This window comes from Narcine bancroftii, chromosome 1 (genome assembly GCF_036971445.1).
Source record: "Narcine bancroftii isolate sNarBan1 chromosome 1, sNarBan1.hap1, whole genome shotgun sequence".
NCBI classification, from domain to species: Eukaryota; Metazoa; Chordata; class Chondrichthyes; order Torpediniformes; family Narcinidae; genus Narcine; species Narcine bancroftii.
This window is the reverse complement of record NC_091469.1, coordinates 292,401,650-292,428,308: the sequence shown is the minus strand read 5'-3', so window position 1 is coordinate 292,428,308 and position 26,659 is coordinate 292,401,650. Positions and strand designations below refer to the sequence as shown.

Here is a 26,659-nt window from a genome sequence, read left to right as displayed (position 1 = left end):
CAGCAGAAAGTTTGCGTCCCAATCACACCCTGATAATGGAACTTCAGATTCCAGCACTGGTTACCTGATAGGTTAGATCTAATAATGCAATATGCAGGAGAAAGGATATACTGGCTTTGGAGGCAGTGCCGAGATTCACTCAAGTCTTACGAGGAGAAATTAAGGTGTCTGGTAACAGACTCATTAGAGTTTAGAGTAGATCTTACAGATACACACAATTATGAAATGAATATATAGAAAAGAAATAAAGAGATTATTTCAACTGATTTCAGATTTATTGTCAAGAATATATACATGACATCATGTAAACCCTGAGATTCTTTCTCCTGTAGGTGAGGCAGAAATACCATTTATTGATAGTGCATAAAAAAAGACTCAATGTACACATGTAAATGAATAAAAAATGTAAACAAATTGACTGGGCAATAGAGAGAGAGAAAAAAATAAATCAATAGAGTACACAAGTAAGATTCCTTAAACAAGTCCCTGATTGAGTTTGTTGTTGAGGAGTCTGGTGGTGGAGGGGTAGTGGCTATTCCTGAACCTGATCGTGTGAGTCTTGTGGCACCTATACCTCTTTCCTGATGGTAGCAGCGAGAACAGAGCGTGTGCTTGATGGGGTGGATCCTTGATAATTACTGCGGCTCTCTGACAGCAGCATTCCCTGTAGATGTTCTCAATGGTGGTGGGTTTACCCGTGATGTCCTGGGCTGTAGAGTAAGACTAGAACGAGAGAACATAGCCTCAAGATTCAGGGAGCAAATTTACGACAGAGTTAAGGAGGAACTGCTTCTCCCAGAGAGAAGTGAATCTGTGGAATTTTCTACCCAAGGAAGCAGTAGAGGTGGCCTCATTGAATGGATTTAAGACATCGATAGATTTTGAAGAATAGGGGGGGGATTAAGACTTATGGGGAACATGTAGGTAAGAGGATCTGAGTCCATGACCCGATCAGCTATGATCTTAATCAATGACAGAGCGGGCTCAACAGGCCAGATGGCCAACTCTTTCTCCTATTATGTAAGCCTCGATTGACTCTGCTTACACTACACTTTCAAACAGAGGAGCAGGATAGCTCTCTGTCCAAAAAGGCTTTTTTCACGTCATTTTTGGCCACCTATATTTGAAAATACACATTAAACCCATGCTGCATGGTGATTCTTATTTTGTGCAACTCCCCCAGGGTGGTACAGTATTATTTTACTGCTTTATTATTTTGAAAATATTGCACATGGTTTAATAATCCCTCCACAAGAAAACACACAAAAACCTTTCTTTCTCAATCTCCCACCATTGCAGAAAAGGAGATCATGGAAAAAAGTGCACAGGGTGGGAGATTCAGGTTGAGGACTTTGTGAAAGATGATCCTGAGGAGATGGTGAACCATATATTTACAGGAGAAGAGGGTCCCTTTAATAGATCAATAAGAGGATCACAAAGGAAGCTTGAAGATCATGGGAGAAGATCCCACAATGATGACAATTGGATAAGAACAACATGGGTGTAGGGAAAATGACCTGCAATGGTTGGAAGATAGGCTAACATTACAAATTTCATGTACAAGAGATCTGGACAGCAATTTAGTTAAGACAGGTCTCTTAAATAACAATGAGTAAAGGTTCCATATTGGGACTGATTATTGCCTTGGCACCTCAGTGCCACTCAATGTTTAGAAATAATTGCAATAGTCAGTGACATTGTTAAACTCCAATAAGTTTGGCAGGTCTTTATCTGATCCTGTGTCACTCAACAATCAGGGCACTGAGGATAAGTCACCTCATGCATGCTGGTGATATGAGCGGCAAAGCCACAGTCCCGTTAACTGGAGTCTTACTCATGCTGATAGGCTTTCAAAACCATGAATCAGTTTCTGGAACCTCAGCACTCTAACCCAGGAGATATGCAATTTTGCAAGTTGCTTGAACTTCTCCAAAATCCTTATTTTCAGTCAAAATGTGTCCAGCATAGTTAAGAAAAATGTATACAGAAGAAAAACAATCATATCTTGCATATTTGAGACAAGTGATCAGCCAGTGAATTGATTCATTAATGATAACCATGGGTGATATCTGCTTTTTGTGAATAACATGCAAAATGCAACAAGATACATGCCTTCACCAGGAAGTTTGTTGATAATCAGGTCAGTGGAATTTACAAACATGTATGCAAGCTTATTGGAATTCCACAAGGTGGGGAGCTGGTCTGCAATAACCAGAGAAAGAAATCTAAAAAAAATCAGACTTTTGTGGAAAATAACCTGGCCAAAAGATTCACAAGAAAAGCTAATGAGTGAACTTGATATGATTAGTAATAACAAATGTAGCAGTGACCTTTAAAATTGAGTTGAATTTATTAAATTCAAAAACCTAACAAGATATCAATTAAAAATATTTGAATTTTATCACAGTTGAGATTTTGTATCTCACAAATACACAAACAAGTTAAGTAAATTTCATCATTAACCAGTTAAAATCAAGCATATGTGTTCAGCAAACTCCTCCAAACACTTCTCAATCATCTCATTTCAAGATTAAACATAGCCCAAGATGACTCACGAGTGAAGTAATGAATGAATGCGGCGCAGTCAAAACTGTCATTTTTTTCTTGTACAAGACATTAACTGCCTGCCTTGTCAGGTACATGTTAAAGATCCCATGTCTCTCTATCCAGCAGCAGAGGGGTGACCTCAGTGACCTGGTCGATATTTATCACTCAACCAATGTCATGCAAGAAAAATAAATTATCAAGTCATTGCAAGCTTCTTCGCTCTTCCCATATTGATGTGGCACTTCTGCGTTACAAGAACGTTGATGGCTTATTACTTTGTGTGATTTTGATAGGCACTACATTAATGCAATTTCTCTTTCTCAGTCAAATTTAAAATGATAGACTTCAATTTTAATCCAATTCAGGAAAGCAAAAATGATAGAGAAACTCCTCCAGTTCATATTGATAAAATCTTTCATTGAGGCTACCGATCCTTCCCACTCTGTAAATGTTTTAAATTATTCAAAACTTAATAGCTCACTACATGCACTCCCAAAGAAAGTCAACTCAACTGATAATGAGCTGGGTGTTGATTACTTTTCAGACACCAAGCCTCTTCAAAAGTATGCTTCTGATAGGGGGAAAAATTCCCACAGATTTGCAGCAATCTGATTCATTTCACACGAGAACAAAAATGGCAAGCAAAAAAATATTGCTCTCCTCTGGCAAAAGGATGATGAATTTTGGATTTCAAACCTTTCACCATTAAGTATTTATCTTTCCAACATAACATACAAACCTGTAGTTATCAAAGTACTGACTGTTCCTGAGACAAGTTCCATCCTCTGCACTCTGAAGCAACTTCAGACACACAGCTCCATAACGGCTGTTATGGTCAAATGTTTTCCTGGAAGCAACACTTCCACAACCAGTCACACATTGCACTTCAGAAGGACATCCCAACCGACTTCTCAGTGTGGAAAGTGGGTTTTACATTCAGCAAAGAACAAATCTGAAACAGATAATTTATACAAAGAATAAAGGGGAAATATTTAGTCATTTGGGCTCTCTTCATTTCAGATCCTGGCTATACCATTCACATTGACCAAGAGCAGGTTATAATGTGAAATTAAGCAGGTTTAGAAACTTATCTCTGTCAGTAGCATTGAAAATGTTACATGGTGGCCTGAGCATGTTGCTTTCAGAGGACAATGTGATGCTATTACTGCATAATGGGATAAGCCTTAGTGAATTCTGCAATCTAAGATACGGTGTTTACACACCAGTATCTCTGATACATTTATTCTCATGGTGGTCTTAACCAAGAGCCAGTATATAAAACATGGTATTTAGAGTTTGTAGTTTTAATGCCTATGAAAATACATACTTCATTACAAGTGATATTCAGACAGTTAATATGGACGCAACACATGCCCATACCTCCTCCCTTTCCATGGTCTGGGGCCCCAAATAGGCCTTTTGAAGTGAAGTAACACTTCACTTGTATTTCCACTGGACTGATTTACTGCATCTGGTGCTCCCTTTGTGGCGTTCTCTACGTCGGAGAAACCGGTCGCAGATTGGTAGATCGCTTCACTCAGCACCTCTACTCCGCCCGCCACAACAGAGGCCTCCCAGCAGTCAATCATTTCAATTCTGAGTCACACTCCCACACTCACGTCTGTCCATGGCGTTACGTACTATCCCACCCTGACAACCCACAAATTGGAGGAACAACACCTTATTTTCATCTGGACACTCTCCAGCCAGATGGCATTAACATTGACTTCTCTGCTTTCTGCTAAACTTGCTCACCTTTTCTTTCCCCTTCCCCATTCTAGTTCTCTTCTCCCTTCCCCCTCTACCCACCCAGCCATCCTTCCTCCCCTGATTGCTGCTGTCCCCTCCCTCCCATCTCCACTTATCTCCTGCCTTTGCCATCCTTCCTTCCCCCCCGCCCCTATCTTTTATTCAGATCCCTGCCAACATTCTTTCATACCTGATGAAGCCCAAAAAGTCATTTCTGTTTTTTTAACCTTTGCTACATAAAGGACACTGTTTGACCTGCTATTTCTGTGTTTTTTACTTCAACCAGGGTGTCTGCGGATTTTCGTGATTTACCAGTTAACTCTCAGTATCAAACACTTGTGCCGTTAACCCCAAGGCTCGACAGAGATAGAGTGAATGTTTCTTGTATTGCACTATATTCCAGTAATCAATGCACACAGAATGTTGGAGAACTAATCAATAACAAACTATTGTATTCTAACTATTTAGCTACAGTCACCATCAGCAGGAGGCCCTGAAGGACACGTAGCATCCAGTTGATTACTTACCTTTGACTATATCTCGAAACAGACAGGCCTATTTTGGAATCCCTGGTTAAAAATAATCCGATTCTACAAAAGCCAAGGATTGAATCAAAACCACTCATTCTTTGCACAAGCTCAGAATTGAAACATTCTTTCCTTAAAAGCTTGTCTAACTTGTTTCCACATAGAGTGATAATTATCATTCTTTGTTACAAGTGTCAAAATGTCCATACCAAATCTCTTGCATTTCTGTTTTCTGATCTCATCGATTATGGCATACATACAAACCTGCTTAAACTTGGCCCGCATCTTCTCCAAGTCCTCCTGCAATTTCTCGTTGGTGGGATCTTCATAGGGAAAGTTGTGAACCATCTCCAGTATCGAATTTAGAGCTTTCTCCTTTTTACTGCAATAATACAAAGAAAGTTAAGCAAATATTTTTTTAAATGTGGTCAAAATCTTAAATAGCTTTGGGAGAGGAAATAAAGATATTTAGAGATATTTCAGGGTAACAGAGCTACAAACCAATGCTGCCCAATTACACCCATGTAACCAATTAATCTACTAGCCCTGTACGTCTTTGGGATGAGGGAGGAAACCAGAGCACCCGGAGGAAACCCATGCTGTCACATGGAGTAAGGACAAACTCCATACAGATTTGAACCCGGGTACCTGACGCTGAAATAGCACTGTGCTAACCATTACACTATCCATACTGCTCTAATATATAAGGGATCAATGAAAGGTGGAAACAGAGTTGGACTATTAAAGAAGCAAGCCAACTGAACTAGAGTTGTTGTAATCTAGAATACATTGTTCAAAAAGATAGTGGAAGCAGACTAAAAGGAACTTTTCAAAAGGATTTAATTGAGACAAAGAATAATAGAGAAAAAAGGCCCTTTGGCCCACCTATTTACACAAAGCCTACATTATTCCCATTAATTTATTTGACGAATGTGCAGATGATATGGCTCGTTTTGCATAAAACTGCAATATAGATTGTTTTCTTGGAATGCAACCCCTAACCCCCTCTCCCCAAGAAAAGCAGGGATCACCTAAACAACCCTTGGGCAAGAGCAATGCAGGGGACTGAAAAAAAGCCTTAATAGCCACTATTGGACAAACTTGTGCTTTCTGAGATATTATTCTATGATTTTAATGATAACAAACACTTTTAGAATACTCTTTAATAGATAATGAAATCTATTATATTTACTCTACAGAGAGAAGGCATTTCTCTCATTACAGCAATTCTTTCCTTTAACATTACAGAGATGCAAAAATTTCAGTTTTGGGCCCATTTACTACATTCCTGCTGGTTCCCCCCAACCCCCCACCTATACGGTGCACATAATTTTAGTACAGTTACGTTATGGAAAAGTGGTCTAATTTATAGAGTTTCACGTGGTCATTTTAAGGCTTTAACACAAAGGCAAATTCATTATGTCCCAAAGTGTGAAGTACAGGTATATTTCCTAAGCAATCAACTGATATATTTCCTTTTGCTTTACCTATCTCGGCTGCACCATTTCATCAGATGCAAGGATCGAAAATGAGATAGACAACAGACTCGCCAAGGCAAATAGCGCCTTTGGAAGACTACACAAAAGAGTCTGGAAAAACAACCAACTGAAAAACCTCACAAAGATAAGCGTATACAGAGCCGTTGTCATACCCACACTCCTGTTCGGCTCCGAATCATGGGTCCTCTACCGGCACCACCTACGGCTCCTAGAACGCTTCCACCAGCGTTGTCTCCGCTCCATCCTCAACATCCATTGGAGCGCTCACACCCCTAACGTCGAGGTACTCGAGATGGCAGAGGTCGACAGCATCGAGTCCACGCTGCTGAAGATTCAGCTGCGCTGGATGGGTCACGTCTCCAGAATGGAGGACCATCGCCTTCCCAAGATCGTATTATATGGCGAGCTCTCCACTGGCCACCGTGACAGAGGTGCACCAAAGAAAAGGTACAAGGACTGCCTAAAGAAATCTCTTGGTGCCTGCCACATTGACCACCGCCAGTGGGCTGATAACGCCTCAAACCGTGCATCTTGGCGCCTCACAGTTTGGCGGGCAGCAGCCTCCTTTGAAGAAGACCGCAGAGCCCACCTCACTGACAAAAGGCAAAGGAGGAAAAACCCAACACCCAACCCCAACCAACCAATTTTCCCTTGCAACCGCTGCAATCGTGTCTGCCTGTCCCGCATCGGACTGGTCAGCCACAAACGAGCCTGCAGCTGACGTGGACTTTTTACCCCCTCCATAAATCTTCGTCCGCGAAGCCAAGCCAAAGAAGAAGAAAAGAACTACAATATTTATTATCACAAACACTCCAGAAACTCAACAGCATATAGAGTAGAAGTCCAAAAATCCAGATTGATCGGGGAATGAGTCGGATTTTCTGGATTCTCGTGAATACTTAATTTTAGAAGGAATAAAGAAGAGATTAACAGGTAAATTTTGATAGTTTATTTTTTATCAAATACAGCAGGCTTCAAAACAAAGTGATCACTTTTTGCCTCTGTGCATCTGTGACACTTAGGCATACATGCACGCGCACAAATTTAAAAGGCTTGAGAGTTTTCGAAAAGTCCAGATTTCTGGCATCGGGATTTTTGGACTTCTACTATAATAACCATTTGCCTACCTATTTTTAGCATCTTGATTATTCTGAAGAAGACACTTCCAGGTAACTACAAAGCCTTTGTAAAAGGAAACCTGCAGGAAAAAGAAATATAGGCCAGAGCATTCAACTCCCTTCTTCTAGAAGAATAAACAAATTATACAAGTTGACAACTATTAAAAGCTTCTATTGGACTGAAATTTTCAAATTAGTTGGAATAAAATCTTCATTGACGGGCATCAATTTCAGAATTGTAATCTTGTTCTTGGGTCATGATGCGATAAACATTAAAACAATTCCTCTGTAAATAATCAGATTCACTAATCTGGTCCAGGGAAGAAAAGCTGCCATCCTCGCCTGCTCTTGCCTAATTATGACTCCAAAACCACTAATGTGGACGGCTCTCAACTTCCTCTGCACTCCATGATCAATAAGCTATAGATTAAAAAAACACTCACGGGAGACGAATGTCAGTGACAAATATTAATAGAAAGAAAATAAACAAATCTCTCATCAAATGTTCCAATTTCATCTTAAATTTCAGGAATGCATCTCAGTTTAGATTTTAAAAAATAAAATTTATACTTGCACTATATGTCATAATACCAAAATAATGCCCAGTATTTTGTTTTAAATCATGATTGATCAAATGTAGTGGATGAATGGGATTCTCAATACTGGCAAGAATTCACTGAAATTCTTGCCAATATTGAATTTGAATTATTCAAATTCTTGCCTATTCCAAATTAGCATGTGGTAAAACAGAAGTCTGCAGACACCGTGGTTGAAGTAAAAACACAACACTGGAGAAACTCAGCAGGTCAAACAGTGTTCTTTATATGACAAAATAAAGATACAGAACCAACGTTTGTGGGCTTGAGCCTTTCATCAAGATATGAGCAAAATGAAAGCAGGCACCCGACATTTTGCTCATTATCTTGATGAAGGGTTCAAGCCCAAAATGTTGGTTATGTATCTTTATCTTTGCTATATAAAGGACACTCCTGTTCGGCTCCGAATCATGGGTCCTCTACCGGCACCACCTACGGCTCCTAGAACGCTTCCACCAGCGTTGTCTCCGCTCCATCCTCAACATCCATTGGAGCGCTTACATCCCTAACGTCGAAGTACTCGAGATGGCAGAGGTCGACAGCATCGAGTCCACGCTGCTGAAGATCCAGCTGCGCTGGATGGGTCACGTCTCCAGAATGGAGGACCATCGCCTTCCCAAGATCGTGTTACATGGCGAGCTCTCCACTGGCCACCGTGACAGAGGTGCACCAAAGAAAAGGTACAAGGACTGCCTAAAGAAATCTCTTGGTGCCTGCCACATTGACCACCGCCAGTGGGCTGATAACGCCTCAAACCGTGCATCTTGGCGCCTCACAGTTTGGCGGGCAGCAACCTCCTTTGAAGAAGACCGCAGAGCCCACCTCACTGACAAAAGGCAAAGGAGGAAAAACCCAACACCCAACCCCAACCAACCAATTTTCCCCTGCAACCGCTGCAATCGTGTCTGCCTGTCCCGCATCGGGCTTGTCAGCCACAAACGAGCCTGCAGCTGACGTGGACTTTTTACCCCCTCCATAAATCTTCGTCCGCGAAGCCAAGCCAAAGAAAGATAAAGGACACTGACCCGCTGAGCTTCTCCAGTGTCATTTTTTACCAAATTAGCAATCTGCCAGCTTGCAAAAGGGAAGAAAGAGCTGTATTCATCTCGTGTCTTACATGATACTCCAAAATAATTTATAGCTCGAATAATTTTAACTAAAATCACTATTGTAATGTTCGAAATATGAGAACTAATTTGCACAAAGAAATAATACATTTGGACCAAATAAAAGATTTCATATCTTAATAGTTATCTGCATTCATAATGACAGCGGCAATTGCTCACATGCTGTCATCTCATATGTACCTCAGATCCAATCTTCGCACCATTTGCCAACCCATATCGCCGCCCCTCAGCTTCTCCCAATTGACCTCCTTCAATAAATCCTTCCTGATAACCTTTCCCACGAAATCTGCCATGAGGTTAGAAGAAAAAACGTGTTTTTAAATAAAATTTCTCCATATGGAAAGGTATTAAATGAATTTCCAAATTCTTTACATGCTCACCTGCATTCATGCGGACCAAATGACCCAAATTAATCTGCCTACAATAATTCATCTCCAATATAGAATAATCATATTGTCACCATTTTATTTCAACAGAGTTCTAAAAACTGCCACAGGTCTACTTTTTAAAGTCATGTTCTCATGCTCTTGTTCAACAATTTCAAAACCTGAGTGTTATGAGATCCTTTGCAGAAACCTCCAAGTTACCAAACAAAAAAGTCTCTCACAAAAATAGTTATATTAAAATATTAACGATTTCATTTCTGACTGCTAAGTTACTACCCAACATAACAATACAGCATAGAAACAGGCCCTTCGGCTCATATGACACGAGTTGATCATGAAGAAAGTAATGGGACTGATGGAAATGTACAATTAAAATGGACAGAGTTAGCTGAATGGCTGGATAACAAGCACTGGAACTAGCCTCAAGATTCAGGGGAGGAGATTTAAGACAGAGATAAAGTGGTGCTGTTTCTCTCAGAGAGAATTTTCTATCTGAGGAAGCAGTGGGGGCTGCCTCAACAAATGCATTTAAGGCACAGGTAGATGCTTGAAGAAATGGGGAATTAAGGGTTTTGAGGAACAGGTGGGTAAGTGAAGCTGATCTTTTTCAATGGAGGAGCAATCTTGATGGGCCAGATGGCCTACCGATTTCTGATGCTCTTATTAGACATGAGTGACAATAAGCCAAGTACAAACATAACCAAATAAATTGGTGAACCCTGTATAATATCAATATGACCCAACTTGAATCAGACATTATCAATAATATACTAAGTACAAACACATTGGACTAACCTAATTCCTGCCTTGTATTAAGTTTGCACCCAGTGTAAATAGTTATGCAACACGTACACCTTGAACTGTGCTGACATCTGGCAACAAATTTAGCTGAATGATCTTCGCCCGAAGATAGGATTGAGGGTGGGTCGGTCAGAATAGTGTGTGTGTGTGTGTGTGTTGCCTATGCAGGAATTTTCTATTTAGACCTTCACGTGTGTTTATATTGTTCCACTCTGTATTTTCTGAATTTTGTATTTCATTTCAGGCCATCAGTGAGTATAACATCAAATAAAGTATTAATATTCTGGCAAATAAAGCAAATTATTATATAGCTTTAAATTATACTTTAGTATTGTTTCCAGCCTGTATTATACTTTAATGTATAGCCACTTTCAGGTGGAATCTCCTGGAGAATGTGGCTCTAGAGCAGGCTGCAAGTGTCTGTGAGGAGACGTTCAGGTGGTAGCACTGAAGGAGTTCTGCAACCTGAAAGGTCTGAAGCGGGGAGAGTGGCCACAAATCAAATGCCAGCTCCTGAGACCAGGCATTACCTGTTGCCTGACAGCCCCCTCCTCACTGCCTGAAGCCCCCCCAGCGCAGGACTGCAGGGTTGGGGCGGCCAGGGTGGGGGGGAGGTACGGGGCTGGTGCGGCTGGCGGAAGAGTATGGGGTTGGGGCAGTGGGGGGGGGAGTACGAGGTTGGGGCGGTCGGTGGGGGGTCTGGGGGGTAATATTGGGCTGGTGCAGCCAGGGGAGAAGTACAGGGCTGGGGCGGCCGGCAAGGGACTGTGGGGCTGGGGCGGCTGTCCCCGTTTATCCTGACATCGAAAGCTCTCACCTTTTAAATTTAGCAGGATTTTGTGTGCGTGCGTAAGCCCTGTAGTCCCCCGCCGGCTGCCCCAGCCCTGTAGTCCCACGCCAGGGGACTGTCAGGTAGCGGGGAGTGTAGGTGTCCGCAGAGGGGAGGGTAGGTGTCCACAGTGAGGAGGGTAGGATTCAGCAGCGGGGCTGTCAGCAGGTCTCCAGCTGACTGTCAACAGCCTCCCTGCTACTGGGCACCTGAAAGCTGTTAGCAGCTTTGCCTGAGCTGCTTTCAGGTGCAACGGGGGTTTTTGGAGCAAGATATTATACCTACAGGAGAAGGGTTAGGTAGGTAAACCTCCTGGCCAGGTTCTCCACTTTCAGGTGGCCACCCGACAGCCGCATAGGAGTCCAATAGCCTGCTTGACAGTCGGGTATTGTGGCCACCTGAAAGTGGCCTATGATAGAGATCAAGCCAACCAAATGATAAATATGTAATCAGTAAATGCATTCGTTTGAAAATAATTTGAATTTTTCACTTTAAATGCCTTGCTATTAAATAATTAAAAGGCAAACATGTTTTCAAGTGAGACATCCTGGCGTAATTTTTTAACAAGGGGCCTCACCAAGTCTGAACCCGTCACTGGGGCAGGGGGATCAGTTGCTACGCCCACCTGGTGCACTCCTCCGGGATGGGTATGAGTACGCATGCGCTTATCGCCCACCTGGTGCGCTCTTCCGGGCTGGGTATGAGCCCGCATGTGCATATCGCCCACCAGGTGCGTTCCTTCGGGATGGGATGAGTGCACATGCGCATATCGCCCACCTGGGGCGCTCCTCCGGGATAGGTATGAGTCCGCATGCGCACAGCGCCCCTCGCCGACGCGCCCCGTAACCTGGAGGACTGTTCCCTTCCACTCCGGGAAGATTTCGCCGCCACCAGAGTCCGCGAATACCCCAAAACATAAACAGACATCTCTTTACTCGTCATCAGCCGAGAGGATTGACTCAAAAAGGTCATCGCCGAGTCGAGAAGCATCAGCGCCGGAAGCCATTGCGAGTCTCCGCTGTCAGCTGAAGGGAGTCGATTCTCAGAGCATGCGCGCCGACAGCTCGGGTACCGGTCTCAAAGCATGCGCCCTGCGAGCTTGGGGGGGGGAACCGGTCCCGGGGCATGCGCGCGCTGCCAGTTCAGGTGCCGGCCCCCAGAGCATGCGCGCTGCCAGCTCGGGAAACCGGGTCTCGGAGCATGCGCTCTGAAGATTCCCACCAACTCCATGGGCATGTGCGTTAATGTTCTTCTTTGGCTTGGCTTCGCGGACGAAGATTTATGGAGGGGGTAAAAAGTCCACGTCAGCTGCAGGCTCGTTTGTGGCTGACCAGTCCGATGCGGGACAGGCAGACACGATTGCAGCGGTTGCAAGGGAAAATTGGTTGGTTGGGGTTGGGTGTTGGGTTTTTCCTCCTTTGCCTTTTGTCAGTGAGGTGGGCTCTGCGGTCTTCTTCAAAGGAGGCTGCTGCCCGCCAAACTGTGAGGCGCCAAGATGCACGGTTTGAGGCGTTATCAGCCCACTGGCGGTGGTCAATGTGGCAGGCACCAAGAGATTTCTTTAGGCAGTCCTTGTACCTTTTCTTTGGTGCACCTCTGTCACGGTGGCCAGTGGAGAGCTCGCCATATAATACGATCTTGGGAAGGCGATGGTCCTCCATTCTGGAGACGTGACCCATCCAGCGCAGCTGGATCTTCAGCAGCGTGGACTCGATGCTGTCGACCTCTGCCATCTCGAGTACCTCGACGTTAGGGGTACAATGTACAATCTCTCTAAAGGACTGGTTTCAATTGAGATAGAGTCAATCCTCCTGCTCCATTGAGACCTGTTCTAACTCGCTAATGCCCCCCTCAAACATTCGTTCTGGCACTGACCCTGGGATTGCTTAAGGTGGGATCTGGGGGAAAGAAAAAGTTTGAAAACCACTGTTTTCATTGTCCCTAATTGACTCGTTATGTGCACCATTTCAGAACTCCAAAGGAAATGGGCCAATGTCAATTTTTCCCAAGCAAAATACTTTGGTAACAATTGGGTCTCGAGCAGTGATTCTCACTCACATCCCACTTTAAGCAATCCCTTATTAATCACAGAGCTCCGATGGCATAGGGATTACTTAAAATGGGATGTGAGTGGAAAGAAAAAGGTTGAGAATCACTGCTCTAAATTATTACTTTTTACACATAGCTTGGCATTTTAAAGAAAACGACCCCCCCTCCCCACCCCGGTCCACCATGTGAGATGAATGGGCCAAGCAATACTCTTCTCTGAATTTCAGAGCTCAATGCCTTCTTTACTGATAGCTGCTTGCTGGAGTTTTCTCTGTCTTTTCCAATAATTTCATCAGCTTTATTATCTTTCACAACTTCCTCGACCTTAATAACATCTTCCTGCATAATGCTGAAAACAAATTTAAACACGAATTATCATCAATCCTGACCTAGGATGCTGTCTCTGCAGAGTTTGCACATTCTCCCTGGGACTGTATGCATGCGGGTTGACAGATTGATTGCCTACTATAAATGACCCCCAGTACGTAGATGACAGGCATAATCCAGGAGGCAATTATTGGAATTATGAATTGAATTGTCTATTGTCAAATGCACCAAGATACAGTGAAAGGCTTTGCTTTGTGTGCTATCCAGGCAAATCAACCCTAATTTACATACAGCAGGTAGTGCAATAATAAAACAAAGTGTAGGGTGTAGTGTTACTGTAAGTCAAAGAGCACAAGAGTATGTTACAAAAACAAAATGCATGGTATAGAAAAATGTACAGTTAAAACAATTTTTAATTAAAAAAAAAACATTTATTTAGAGCCAACTCTAGCCATCTAAAGCCATGCCGCCCAATTACACCCAAATTAACTGTAACCCCGTACATTTTGGACAGTGGGTGGAAACCAGAGTGCCTGGAGAAAGCTCCTGCGGAAACAGGGAGAACCTGGGTCGCTGGCGCCATAATAGCATTACACTAACTTCTGCGCTAACTGTACTGCAGGTCATGACGTTATACCAATGAATGTCCTTTTATGATTCAAGATTCCTTTATTGTCATGTATTAGTACAGAACACGACATAGACGGGCTAGTTGGTGTAGCAGTCAGCGCACCATTGTTACAGCACCAGCAACTGGGGTTCGAATCCTGCGCTGTCTGTAAGGAGTTTGCATGTTCTCCCATATCTGCGTGGGTTTCCCCTGGGTGGCTCCGGATGCCTCTCACTGATCACCATCCTTTAAGGACATCTCCTCTGCTACTTCTTCTCAACAGGGGGGTGTGGGGGGGGTGTTCTTTCTCGTTTCTGGTGACCTGCACAAGCCCTCTGCTCCCCAGAGTGCACAATCCCTCCTGGCCACTGCTGAGTGCAGATGCCGCCATCTTGGGCACAGGCCTCCATGGCTGCAGGATTTTACTTACAAACATCATCGGCTCCTTTAACAGGCTGCTTAATATGCCACTGGCATCAGGACTGGAACCTTCAGAACAACGTGTCTCTGCTCCCAGCTCTCCAAGGTCCGCGACAGCAGGCTAACCACAGGAAGGAAATTGTCCTCAGTAGGATTAGTGTAAATTGGAATTTGATGGTGAGTGCAAACTCATTCTGAACTCTTGTGGTTATGCACCTTGTGCCAGTAATTCATCAGCCAATTTTCACACAAGAAAGATGCTATAAACATCAGGAGCTTTTGGTGTGGTTGCCCAGAAACTTTGGAGAACAGGAGAACTGCTTGATTGGCAACCATCTTAAACCACTGGAAAGTACAGCTCAATATTTTCTGATATTCAAACTGGATTGGAAGGGGCACAGAACAATGATGTGGCAATTAAGTCGTTTATTGTCATCTTATTACACAAATACAACACGATGAAACAGTGTTGTCCGCTCCTCGGTGCAAAACATGCCGACACACATCCAGACGTAACACACATACAAACAAAGAATACATATGTAGAATACATATACATATATATATATATATATATATATATGTGTGTATGCATGAATACATAAATAAAGTTTTTCATGACTGAGAGTCTCGGATGATGAGTGCGAGTAGTCCCTTTGGTCGTTCAACATTCTCACTGCCCGTGGGAAGAAGCTGTTCCTCCTCAGCCTGGTGGTGCTGGCTCTGATCCTCCTGTATCTCTTCCCCCACGGGAGCAGCTGAAAGATGTCGTGTGTGGGTGGAAGGGGCCCTCGCTGATTTTGCATGCCCTCTTCAGACAACGATCCTGTTAGATCATGTTGATGGGGGCGGTGGGTGGTGGGGGGAGGTTAGGGAGACTCCAATGATCCTCTCTGCCGCTCTCATGGTCCTGTGGATTAACCTCTGATCCATTTCCCTGCAGAAAGAAATAAAGGAAATTAGGCCATGGCTGAAATGTACTGTTGAAACAGAGTAGGAACACAAGAAATGAAAGTGTTACAACTCCTTAAGGCGGCTCTGTCATTGAAGAAGATCTCAGTTGATTCTGTGCATTTATTCTCCAGTTGGATGTCACTGGGCACAGAGGAGAAAGGGGTATCACAGTCTACCAGCAGATGGTGGTGTTCTCCCACAAATGGAAAACCAATGCTCCAAACAGCACTTCAATTTTACATTATGTTCTTGTTTTGAATATTTTATTGTAATTTTTCCAATACTCACATAGAACATTATTACATGCATCATATAAATAGTATTTTAAAATTACAGACTCAACTTGCTATTTAAAAAAATTGTCCAAAAGAGGAAGGGGGTGTTTGAACTTTCATTAATCAGTCTATATCTTGAGGAGTCACGTGATGGAGTAGTGGCCGGTCAGGGAATTCCAGCCCTCTCCGGAAAAGTTAAAAAAAAACACACAAAACACAAAGGTACAAGATTAAAATTTAAAACAAAGTAAAAATAAAGGTGAGAAGAAAATGGCAGCGAAGAGAGAAAAGTCGAAAACAACGGGAAGAAGAGAAGAAGAAAGAACGTCAGAAGAAGAAGGTGAAGGCCTTACCTGTCCGAGGAGGCCCGCCATGGAGAGAGAAGCCCGCTCCCTCAGGTCAGTGGAAGTCCCGAGCTCAGGACTACAAAAATAGCTCGCAGAGCCGAGTAAAAGTGCGCAACCGCGCATGAAAAAAAACACACTGACGAGAGGGGGGAACAGCTGCGGAGTCGTTCTCCACAGCTGAGAGAGACACCTGCAGCACAGCAGCAGGTGCAGAACACAGACAATAACGACAACAAGAAAGAAGAGGGTAAAAAGAAAACAAGGAAACAACAGATGGTCAATCCAGAGGAAGAAGAAGAAGAAGAACAGAAAGAAGTGGAAGAAGAAGAGAAAAGCAAGACAATGGATGTATCTTTTTTTAAAGAATATATGGTATCAGTGAAAGAATGGCAATTACAAGAATTTAATGAGATAAAAAGAAGAATTAAGAATTCAGAAGAAAAAATGAATAAAATAGAAATGTTCATATCAGAGATAGGAAAAAGAGTGGATAATTTTGGAAAATGAGAAATCATCATAGAAATGGAAGTAGAGGAATTAAAAGAGAAATTAGAAGAATCTAATAAAATAGTTAAAGAGGCACAAGAGCTGTTAGCTCAGAAGATAGATATAATGGAAAACTATAATAGAAGAAATAATATAAAGATAGTGAGCCTTAAGGAAGATGAAGAAGGCAAGAATATGAGAGAATTTATAAAAGATTGGATCCCCAGGGTCCTTGGAAGACCAGAATTACAGGAAGAAATGGAAATAGAGAGGGCACATAGAACTTTAGCCCCGAAACCACAACCACAACAAAAACCAAGATCCATTTTAGTAAAATTCTTAAGATATACAACAAGAGAAAATATATTGGAGAAAGCAATGAAGAAAATAAGAGAAGACAAAAAGCCACTGGAATACAAAGGTCAAAAATTTTTTTTCTATCCAGACATAAGTTTTGAACTCCTGAAGAAGAGGGAGGAGTTCAATACAGCAAAAACGATCTTATGGAAAAATGGATATAAATTTATGTTAAAGTACCCAGCGGTACTTAAAATAGTTATTCCAGGGCAACAAAGCAGACTATTCTTGGATCCAGAGGAAGCACGAAAATTTGCAGAACAACTACAAAACAAGCAGAGAGATGAAGACATGTAATGAGAGTAAAAATGACCACGAACTATATATGTATGTGTGTATATGGGTATATGTCTGCCTGTCCCGCATCGGACTTGTCAGCCACAAACGAGCATGCAGCTGACGTGGACTTTTTACCCCCTCCATAAATCTTCGTCCGCGAAGCCAAGCCAAAGATATATATATATATATATATATATATAGATGTGTATGTGTGTGTGTGTGTGTATACATGAATGTATCCGTATTTAGAGGAAAATATATAGAGTATAGATAAGAATTAATAAGGGAATGAAAGGAATAGAGGGAATAAGGAGGGAATTAAAAGAGTGACCTTTGTTACATATGAAAATTGAAATCTTTTCCGGGGGGGCTGGGTAGGGAGGAGTTACGGTCACTGCAAAATCAGTTGACGTTTGCAAGTGAATTCGCAAATCCAAATGGAGAGGAGAGATGTGGTTGCCCGACAAGGGATAAAGGGCAACTCAGGAGGGGGAGGGGAGAATGGGGTTAAAGAAGTTTTAAATAGGAGAATAAGGAAAATGTTTGATCTTTTAGAAATGTTGTCTTATAAAGTCTTCAAAACAAGAAAGCAGAAATGGATAAGAAGGAAAGGTGATCATGGAGAAACGGAAAGGGAAGATAAACAAAGTATGAAATGGCTACATTGAACTATATGACTTTAAATCTTAACGGAATACATAACCAAATCAAAAGGAAGAAACTGCTAAATTTACTGAAAAAAGAAAAAATTGATATAGCATTTGTGCAAGAAACACATTTAACTGAATTGGAGCACAAGAAATTAAAGAGAGATTGGGTAGGACATGTAACAGCAGCGTCGTATAATTCAAAAGCAAGAGGAGTAGCTATATTAATCAGTAAAAATGTACCAATTAAAATAGAAGAGGAAATAATAGATCCAGCAGGGAGATATGTAATGATAAAATGTCAGATATATTCGGAGTTTTGGAATCTACTCAATGTATATTCAACTAACGAAGAAGATCAAAAGTTTATGCAAGATATTTTTTTGAAGATAGCAGATACGCAAGGGAACATATTAATAGGAGGGGATTTCAACCTTAATTTGGATTCAAATATGGATAACATAAACATAACAATTTACAGCACGGAAACAGGCCATTAGGCCCTTCTAGTCCGCACCGAACCAAACACCCCTCTCTAGTCCCACCTCCCTGCACAATGCCCATAACCCTCCATCTTCTTCTCATCCATATACCTGTCCAACCTTTTCTTAAATAATACAATTGACTCCGCCGCCACTATTTCTTCCACACGTCTACCACTCTCTGAGTAAAGAAGTTCCCCCCTCATGTTACCTCTAAACCTCTGCCCCTTAATTCTTAACTCATGTCCTCTTGTTTTAATCTTTCCTCCTCTTAACAGAAATAGTCTATCCACATCCACTCTGTCTATCCCTTTCATAATCTTAAATACTTCTATCAAATCCCCTCTCAACCTTCTACGCTCCAAAGAATAAAGACCTAATCTGTCCAATCTCTCCCTATACTCTAGATGCTTAAACCCAGGTAACATTCTGGTAAACCTTCTCTGCACTCTCTCCACTCTGTTTATATCCTTCCTATAATTAGGCGACCAGAACTGCACACAAAACTCCAAATTAGGCCGCACCAACTTCTTATACAGTCTCAACATCACCTCCCAACTCCTATATTCCATGCAATGATTGATAAAGGCCAGCATACTAAAAGCCTTCTTCACCACCCTATTCACGTGAGTTTCTACCTTCAGGGAACAATGTACCGTTACTCCTAAATCTTTCTGCTCTTCTGTATTCATCAATGCTCTCCCATTTACCACATATGTCCTGTTCTGATTCTTCTTACCAAAATGAAGCACCTCACACTTATCAGCATTAAATTCCATCTGCCATTTTTCAGCCCACTTTTCTAAGCAGCCCAAATCCCTCTGCAATCCTTGAAAACCTTCTTCATTATCCATTATTCCACCTATCTTAGTATCGTCTGCATATTTACTAATCCAATTTACCACCCCATCATCTAGATCATTAATGTATATAACGAACAACAATGGGCCCAATACAGATCCTTGAGGCACACCACTGGTCACCGGTCTCCAACCTGACAGACAATTATCCACTACCACTCTCTGGCCTCTCCCTTTCAGCCAATGTTCAATCCATTTGACTATCTCAAAATTTATACCTAAAGACTGCACCTTCTTAACTAACCTTCCATGTGGTACCTTATCGAAGGCCTTACTGAAGTCCATATAGACAACATCCACTGCGCTACCCTCATCCACATTCCTAGTCACCTCTTCAAAAAATTCAATCAGATTGGTCAAACATGACCTTCCTCCCACAAATCCATGTTGAGTGCTCCTGATCAGACCCTGTCTATCCAGATGTTTATAAGTACTATCTCTAAGAATTTTCTCCATTAATTTACTTACCACAGACGTCAAACTTACAGGCCGATAGTTGCCAGGCTTCCTCCTTGAACCCTTTTTAAATAACGGAACCACATGCGCAATGCGCCAATCCTCCTGCACTATCCCCATATCTAATGACATTTGGAAAATTACTGCCAGAGCCTCTGCTATTTCCTCCTTCACTTCTCTCAATGTCCTGGGGAAGATCCCGTCTGGTCCCGGAAACTTATCCACCTTTATATTCTTCAAAAGCCCTAAAACTACATCTTTTGTAATCTCTATATTCCCCATATTTACCCAATTTGCTTTTTTTATCTCACATCTCCCAATATCCTTCTCCTTAGTGAATACCGAAGAAAAGAAACTGTTCAATATCTCCCCCATTTCTCTAGGTTCCACACACAGTTTTCCGCTCTGATTCTCTAAGGGACCAATTTTGTCTCTAGCTTTCCTTTTACCATTAACATATTTGTAGAACTCTTTTGGATTAGTTTTCACCCTGCTTGCCATAGTTTCCTCGTACCTTCATAAACTGGGAAAAAAATTAACAGAAAGAACAAAGTAACCAAATTTACAATTAAATCGATGCAAGAAATGCAACTTTTGGATATATGGAGGAAACAACACCCAAAGGAAAAGGAATATTCATATTATTCGGGTAGACATAAAACATATTCAAGAATAGACCTATTTCTGTTATCAGCTCGTATGCAAGATAGAGTAAGAAAAACAGAATATAAAGCTAGAATATTAACGGACCATTCACCCTTAATATTGACAATAGAGTTAGAGGACATCCCTCCAAGAATGTATAGATGGAGATTAAACTCCATGCTACTTAAAAGGCAAGATTTTAGAGAATTCATTGAAAGGCAAATTAAAATGTACTTTGAAATAAATACGGAATCAGTGAAAGATAAGTTTATACTATGGGATGCAATGAAAGCATTCATTAGAGGGCAAATAATAAGTTATGTAACCAAGATGAAGAAGGACTATAATCAGGAAACAGAGCAGTTGGAAAGGGAAATAGTAAATATAGAAAAAGAATTAGCAATGAAGGAAGATACAACTAAAAGAAGAGAATTGGCAGATAAAAAAATAAAATATGAAACACTACAAACATATAAGGTGGAGAAGAAGATAATGAAGACAAAACAGAAATATTATGAACTAGGGGAAAAAATGCACAAAATTCTAGCATGGCAGCTTAAGACAGAACAAGCTAAGAAAATGTTATTGGCATCAAGGAAAAAAGACAAACAAATCACATATAATCCAACGGAGATCAATGAAAACTTTAGAGAATTCTATGAACAATTATACCAAACTGAAAACGAAGGGAAAGAAGGCAAAATAGATGAATTTTTAACTAAAATTGAACTACCAAAATTACAAATAGAGGAACAAAATAAATTAACAGAACCATTTGAAATAGTAGAAATACAAGAGATAATAAAAAAACTACCAAATAATAAAACACCAGGAGAGGATGGATTCCCAATATAATTCTATAAAACATTTAAAGATTTATTAATTCCTCCCCTCCTGGAAGTAATCAACCAGATTGACAAAACACAAAGCTTACCAGATTCATGTAAAACAGCAATAATTACAGTAATACGAAAGCAAGGGAAAGATCCACTCGCACCAGCGTCATATAGACCAATATCATTACTTAACACAGATTATAAGATAATAGCTAAACTATTAGCAAACAGATTAGCAGATTATGTACCAAAAATGGTAAATCTAGACCAAACTGGATTTATTAAAAAAAGACGCACAACAGAAAATATTTGTAAATTTATTAACTTAATTCATGCAGTAGAAGGGAGTAAAGCGCCAACAGTAGCAGTTGCTTTAGACGCAGAGAAGGCCTTTGACAGAGTAGAATGGAATTATTTATTCAAAGTATTGCAAAAATTCAGTTTACCAGAGAAGTATATTAATTGGATTAAAGCATTATATAAGGGGCCATTGGCGAAAGTGACAGTAAATGGATATATATCAAAGCAATTTAACTTAAGCAGATCAACAAGGCAGGGATGCCCACTATCACCCTTATTGTTCGCGTTAGCTATAGAATCACTAGCAGAATTGATAAGAACAGAAAATAATACAAAAGGGATAAAAATAAAAGACAAGGAATATAAAATCAGTTTATTTGGGGATGATGTTATAATATACTTAACAGAACTAGAACTATCAATAAAAGAATTATATAAGAAATTGAAGGAATATGGAGAAGTGTCGGGTTACAAGATTAATGTAAATAAAAGTGAAGCAATGCCAATGAATAATGCGGATTTCTCAAAATTTAAGAAGGAATCACCATTCAGATGGCAAATGCAAGCAATAAGATACCTAGGTGTATAAATAAATAAAAATCTCGCCCATCTATATAAACTCAATTATTATCCACTAATGAAAAAATTACAGGGCGATTTAGAGCATTGGAAAGATTTACCATTAACATTAATAGGAAGGATAAACTATTAAAATGAACATTTTCCCAAGGATATTATACCTATTTCAGGCATTGCCAATACACTTGACAGAGAAATTCTTCAAGGAGTTAAAGAAAATAATAAGGAAATTTTTATGGAAAGGGGGGAAACCGAGGATACCATTAGATAAATTAACAGAATGGTATAAACAAGGAGGCTTACAACTGCCAAACTTTAAAAATTATTATAGAGCCGCACAATTAAGATACCTATCAGATTTTTACCAAACAAGGGAAAAGCCAGATTGGACTAGATTAGAACTAGATAAAATAGGGGAAAAGATACCTGAACACATATTATATAAATGGGATGAAAAATTGGTACAACGTAGGAGTTCTCCAGTATTACATCATCTGCTCAATATTTGGAAGAAGATTCATGTAGAAAGAAATAAAACAAATTACCAATTACAAAAACTAATGATGATGCAAAATCAGTTACTCCCTTTTACAATAGATAACCTTTCCTTTAGAGAATGGGAGAAGAAAGGGATCAAAAGAATAGAAAATTGTTTTTCAGGAAATAGATTATTATCCTTTGAACAAATGAAAGATAAATACAATATAACTCAAGATACAGTGCTGGCATATTACCAATTGAGATCCTACTTGAAGGACAAATTAGGAAGCAGTCTGAGGTTACCAGAGGGAAGTAACTTTGAATATGTGATTACAGATACAATGATAATCAAAAGATTTATAACAAATATGTATATTAAACTGTAAGAAAAGGAGAATGAGGAAACAAATGGTAAAACTAAACAAAAATGGGAACAAGATTTAAATATAAAGATAAAAAAGGAAACATGGGAGAAGTTATGTTCTGGAACGATGAGAAATACAATAAATACGAGGTTACATATGATACAATATAACTGGATACACAGGCTATACATTACACCTCAAAAGTTAAATAAATGGGACCCAATAGTATCTGACAGATGTTTTCGTTGTAAAAAAGAAATGGGAACAACAATTCATGCAATCTGGACATGTGAGAAAGTAGAAAAATTTTGGGAAGATCTAAACCAGATATTAAATAAAATTACAGAAAACAATATACCAAAAAACCCAGAGATCTTCCTCCTAAGTAACATAAAAAACAAAGAATTTGGACTTGATTTGGATGGTGCACAAAAAAGATTTGTTAAGATAGCTCTAGCCGTAGCAAAAAAATGTATTATGTCAACCTGGAAATTGGAAGATAATTTGAGAATACAACAATGGTATATAGAAATGAATAAATGTATTCCATTAGAAAAAATAACATATAGTTTAAGAAATAATATTGAAATATTTGAACAAATATGGGAGCCATACATGAAACACAATAGAGAAAACCTACCGGGGACATTTACCACCTAAATTAATGAAAGGAGAAGGAAATGAAAAGAATTGACTCAGTGGAATTTCTTGTTTATTTTTATTGAATGACAACCTTGTTTGACTGGTTTAATGTATCTTAGATTTTGTACTTTAAATGGATGGGGGGGGGAGGTAGGGAGGGTGGGATGGGAGGAGGGAGGAGAAAATGACACTATATATTTGAAAAGGAAAATGTATGTATCATGGTCAATGTGGTTTATGGTGTGAAAAATAAAAAATTTTTTTAAAAAATCAGTCTACATCCTGATCTTCAGGAATTCAACACTATATACCTAACTATATCACTTAAACCTTTTCGGGGAAGTTAATTATATCTTTAAACCAGTATGATTGCCATACTTTAGCATGTCATATTTCTTTCTAAGATTATAGATTATCTTTTCTGGTGGGTGGGGGGCACAACTTTGCATTTCCATATTCCAGTGAGTAATAAGTAGGAGGGAGTCGGACTTCCATGTAACAGCGATACCTCTTCTGGCTACTGCTAGTGCAATCCTCACAAACTGGATTTGATATTTCGATAGTTTTGTTCCAATTACCATAAGATGCTCAATAAATACAGTTCTCGTTCCAATGGACAATCCACTTCTATGATTTCTGCCAAGTCATACCAAAAGCATCCTACTTTCACACATCGCCTTGTTGAATGTATAAATGTTCCAACCTCTTTATCACACCTAAAACACGAGCCCGGAATTTCAAATTTTAAACTGTGTCATTTTTGTGTTGTCAGGTATAAAATGGTATTGTACCAATCTATATCTGACATTAATAAATTATGTCATATTTAGCAGAGTACAGTGTTTTTTTAATATTTTATTTTAGTTTTCACAGACTTACAAAATCCAATAAACAAAGTCGTCCATGTACCTATGCATACCCAAAGTCTGTATTTGTCCCAAACCCCCCACCACAGCGAATATGTTCCAAAACCTTACCTCAATCCCACTCATCATGGGGCACAAGGCTCCTGTCAGGACCCTGTAATGAAAAGAAATCACAATTGCAACGCAGTTCAAAAAAAAGAAAGGAACTCAAAAGAAAAGAAAATTAAGGATCTGGAAAAAAAAAAGGGCAGGTGTGTCTCCACGCCAGGTCCTATCTCCATAATCTGGCCGTACAGGAATAATTTAACCTTATCCCTATTTAAAAGGTGGGGGAATCAATCTATCGGAAAACCAATGTACGGAGGTAAGGTTGCCACACTCTACCGAATTTGTCATGTTTCCTCTAAAGGTTCTATGTGATTTTCTCCAGGGAAATGCAGTTCTGCATTTGGACTTGCAGGAAACTGCTGTACACTTCCTGCCAAAGCGACCTTCACAAACAAAATTTGGAATTTAGTCAGTCTAAACTTCAGAGCACAATTTTGACCAATATTGTTCTTGAATCCGTGGATTTGCCTCATATAGTCACATAACTCTAACAGGTAGATTTTCTTTCTGGGTTTCTACCCCTCAGTTTCGACCTCTCTATTTTACCCCTGTTTCTACCCCTCTGTTTTTACCCATTTTTACCTCTCTGTGTCTACCTGTCTCTGCCTTGTTCTGATCCTTTCAACCCCTCTGTGTCTACCCCTGTCTCTGCCCCTCCGATTCGACCCCTCTGTGTCTACCCTTCTGTTTCAACCTCTCCATTTTTCCCATTTAACCCCTCTCTGTCTACCCCATCTCTACCCCTCTGATTCAACCCCTCTGTTTTACCCATTTTACCCCTCTGTTTTAAACCCTCTGTTTTGACCCCTCTGTGTCTAACCCACTGTTTTGATCTCTCCATTTTACCTGTTTAACACTTCTGTTTCAACCCCTCTATTTCCACCCCTCCAAGATGTTCTTTCTTCAAAATACACGGCTCCCCTTCCACCACCATCAACTCAGCACTTACCCACCTCTTCTCCATTTCCCACACCTCTGTCAAGCCCCGCCCCCAGATACCACAAAAACAGAATCCCTCTTGTTCTCACCTTCCAACCCCACTAGCCTCCGCATCCAATGTATTATCCTCTGCAATTTTTGTCACCTTTTCAATGATCCCACCACCAGACACACCCTCCCTTCTCCACCTTCTGCAGGGATCACTCCCTCTGTGACTTTCTCGCCCACTCCTCCCTCCCTCCCCTTGGCACTTTCCCCTGTGTCGGCAGGAGATGCTCCCCTTGCACCCATACCTCCTCTCTCACTACCATTCGGGGCCCCAAACAGTCCTTCCAGGCGAAGCCACCCTGTGTTCCCGGGGGAGTGATCTACAGCATCCAGCGCTCCCCTTGTGGCCTCCTCTACAGACTGGACACAGACTGGGAGATCGCTTTGCTGAGCACCTTCTCTCCAACTACAACAATGACAGGGATCTCCCAGTGGCCATTTCAAATCGCACCCACTCCCATGCTGACATGTATGTCCATGCCCTCATGCATGGCCAAACCAAGGCCACCCATAAATTGGAGAAGCAACACCTAATATTCCATCCAGGAACTCTCCATCCAGATGGCATTAACTTCAACGTCTCAGATTTCTGCGACACCATCCCTATTTTCCATCTCTTCCCTTTCTCTCTGCCTCCCTTTCTCCAGTTCCCTTCAGTTTCCAGTCACAGTGATCCCATTTTTTTACCTTGTACCCCACTTTCCTTATCCACCTATTCCCTCCTGCCTGGGGTCTGTGCTCCTCCCCCACCCCTCCCCCTCACCATTTTGTTCTGGTATCTGCCTACATTTTGCTCACATCTTGATGAAGGGCTCAAGCCCAAAATGTTGTTTTTTATCTTTGTTGTATAAAGGTCACTGACCTGCTGAGTTTATCCAGCCTTTGACCACGGTGTCCGCAGACTCTCGCGTTTCACTCTATGGACATTTACGTTCTTTTGACGTGTTTCTCCGATGTCATCTACCTCCAGATGTGAGACAAATACAAAAGGTCAGCTCAGTGGGAATGCCATTACAGCGCCAGGGATTGGGACCGGGGTTCGAATCCTGCGCTGTCATAAGGGGTTTGTATGTTCTCCCTGTATCTGCATGGATTTCCTCCAGGGGTTCGGCTTTCCTTCCAC

At 41.0% G+C, this 26,659-nt stretch overlaps 1 protein-coding gene and 1 long non-coding RNA gene across 6 annotated transcripts in view; both read right to left on the bottom strand.

The window, feature by feature from the left end:
• Nucleotides 1-2,331: 2,331 nt before the first annotated feature.
• Nucleotides 2,332-12,241, bottom strand: lto1 (LTO1 maturation factor of ABCE1). 3 transcript variants are annotated; one of them, XM_069904565.1, is made up of 5 exons: nucleotides 12,115-12,241; nucleotides 9,344-9,449; nucleotides 7,450-7,520; nucleotides 5,088-5,205; nucleotides 2,332-3,499 (listed from the first exon to the last, which is right to left on the bottom strand). In XM_069904565.1, the coding sequence occupies exons 1-5, from the start codon at nucleotides 12,183-12,185 to the stop codon at nucleotides 3,434-3,436; spliced, it is 432 nt and encodes a 143-aa protein (XP_069760666.1). In that variant the 5' UTR covers nucleotides 12,186-12,241; the 3' UTR covers nucleotides 2,332-3,433. The 3 variants fall into 3 exon arrangements, with proteins under 3 accessions (XP_069760666.1, XP_069760664.1, XP_069760665.1); XM_069904563.1 differs by lacking the exon at nucleotides 12,115-12,241 and adding an exon at nucleotides 11,805-12,020; XM_069904564.1 differs by lacking the exon at nucleotides 12,115-12,241 and adding an exon at nucleotides 11,856-12,020.
• A 2,755-nt stretch (nucleotides 12,242-14,996) lies between these two features.
• LOC138746369 (uncharacterized) overlaps nucleotides 14,997-26,659 on the bottom strand; it is a 54,314-nt gene continuing 42,651 nt past the window's right edge. For all 3 annotated transcript variants that reach the window (XR_011346918.1, XR_011346913.1, XR_011346921.1), the window contains 3 exons: nucleotides 26,399-26,496; nucleotides 24,553-24,595; nucleotides 14,997-15,522 (listed from right to left, as the gene is read on the bottom strand). This is a non-coding gene — a long non-coding RNA (uncharacterized lncRNA). The remainder of the gene's footprint in view (nucleotides 15,523-24,552; nucleotides 24,596-26,398; nucleotides 26,497-26,659) is intronic.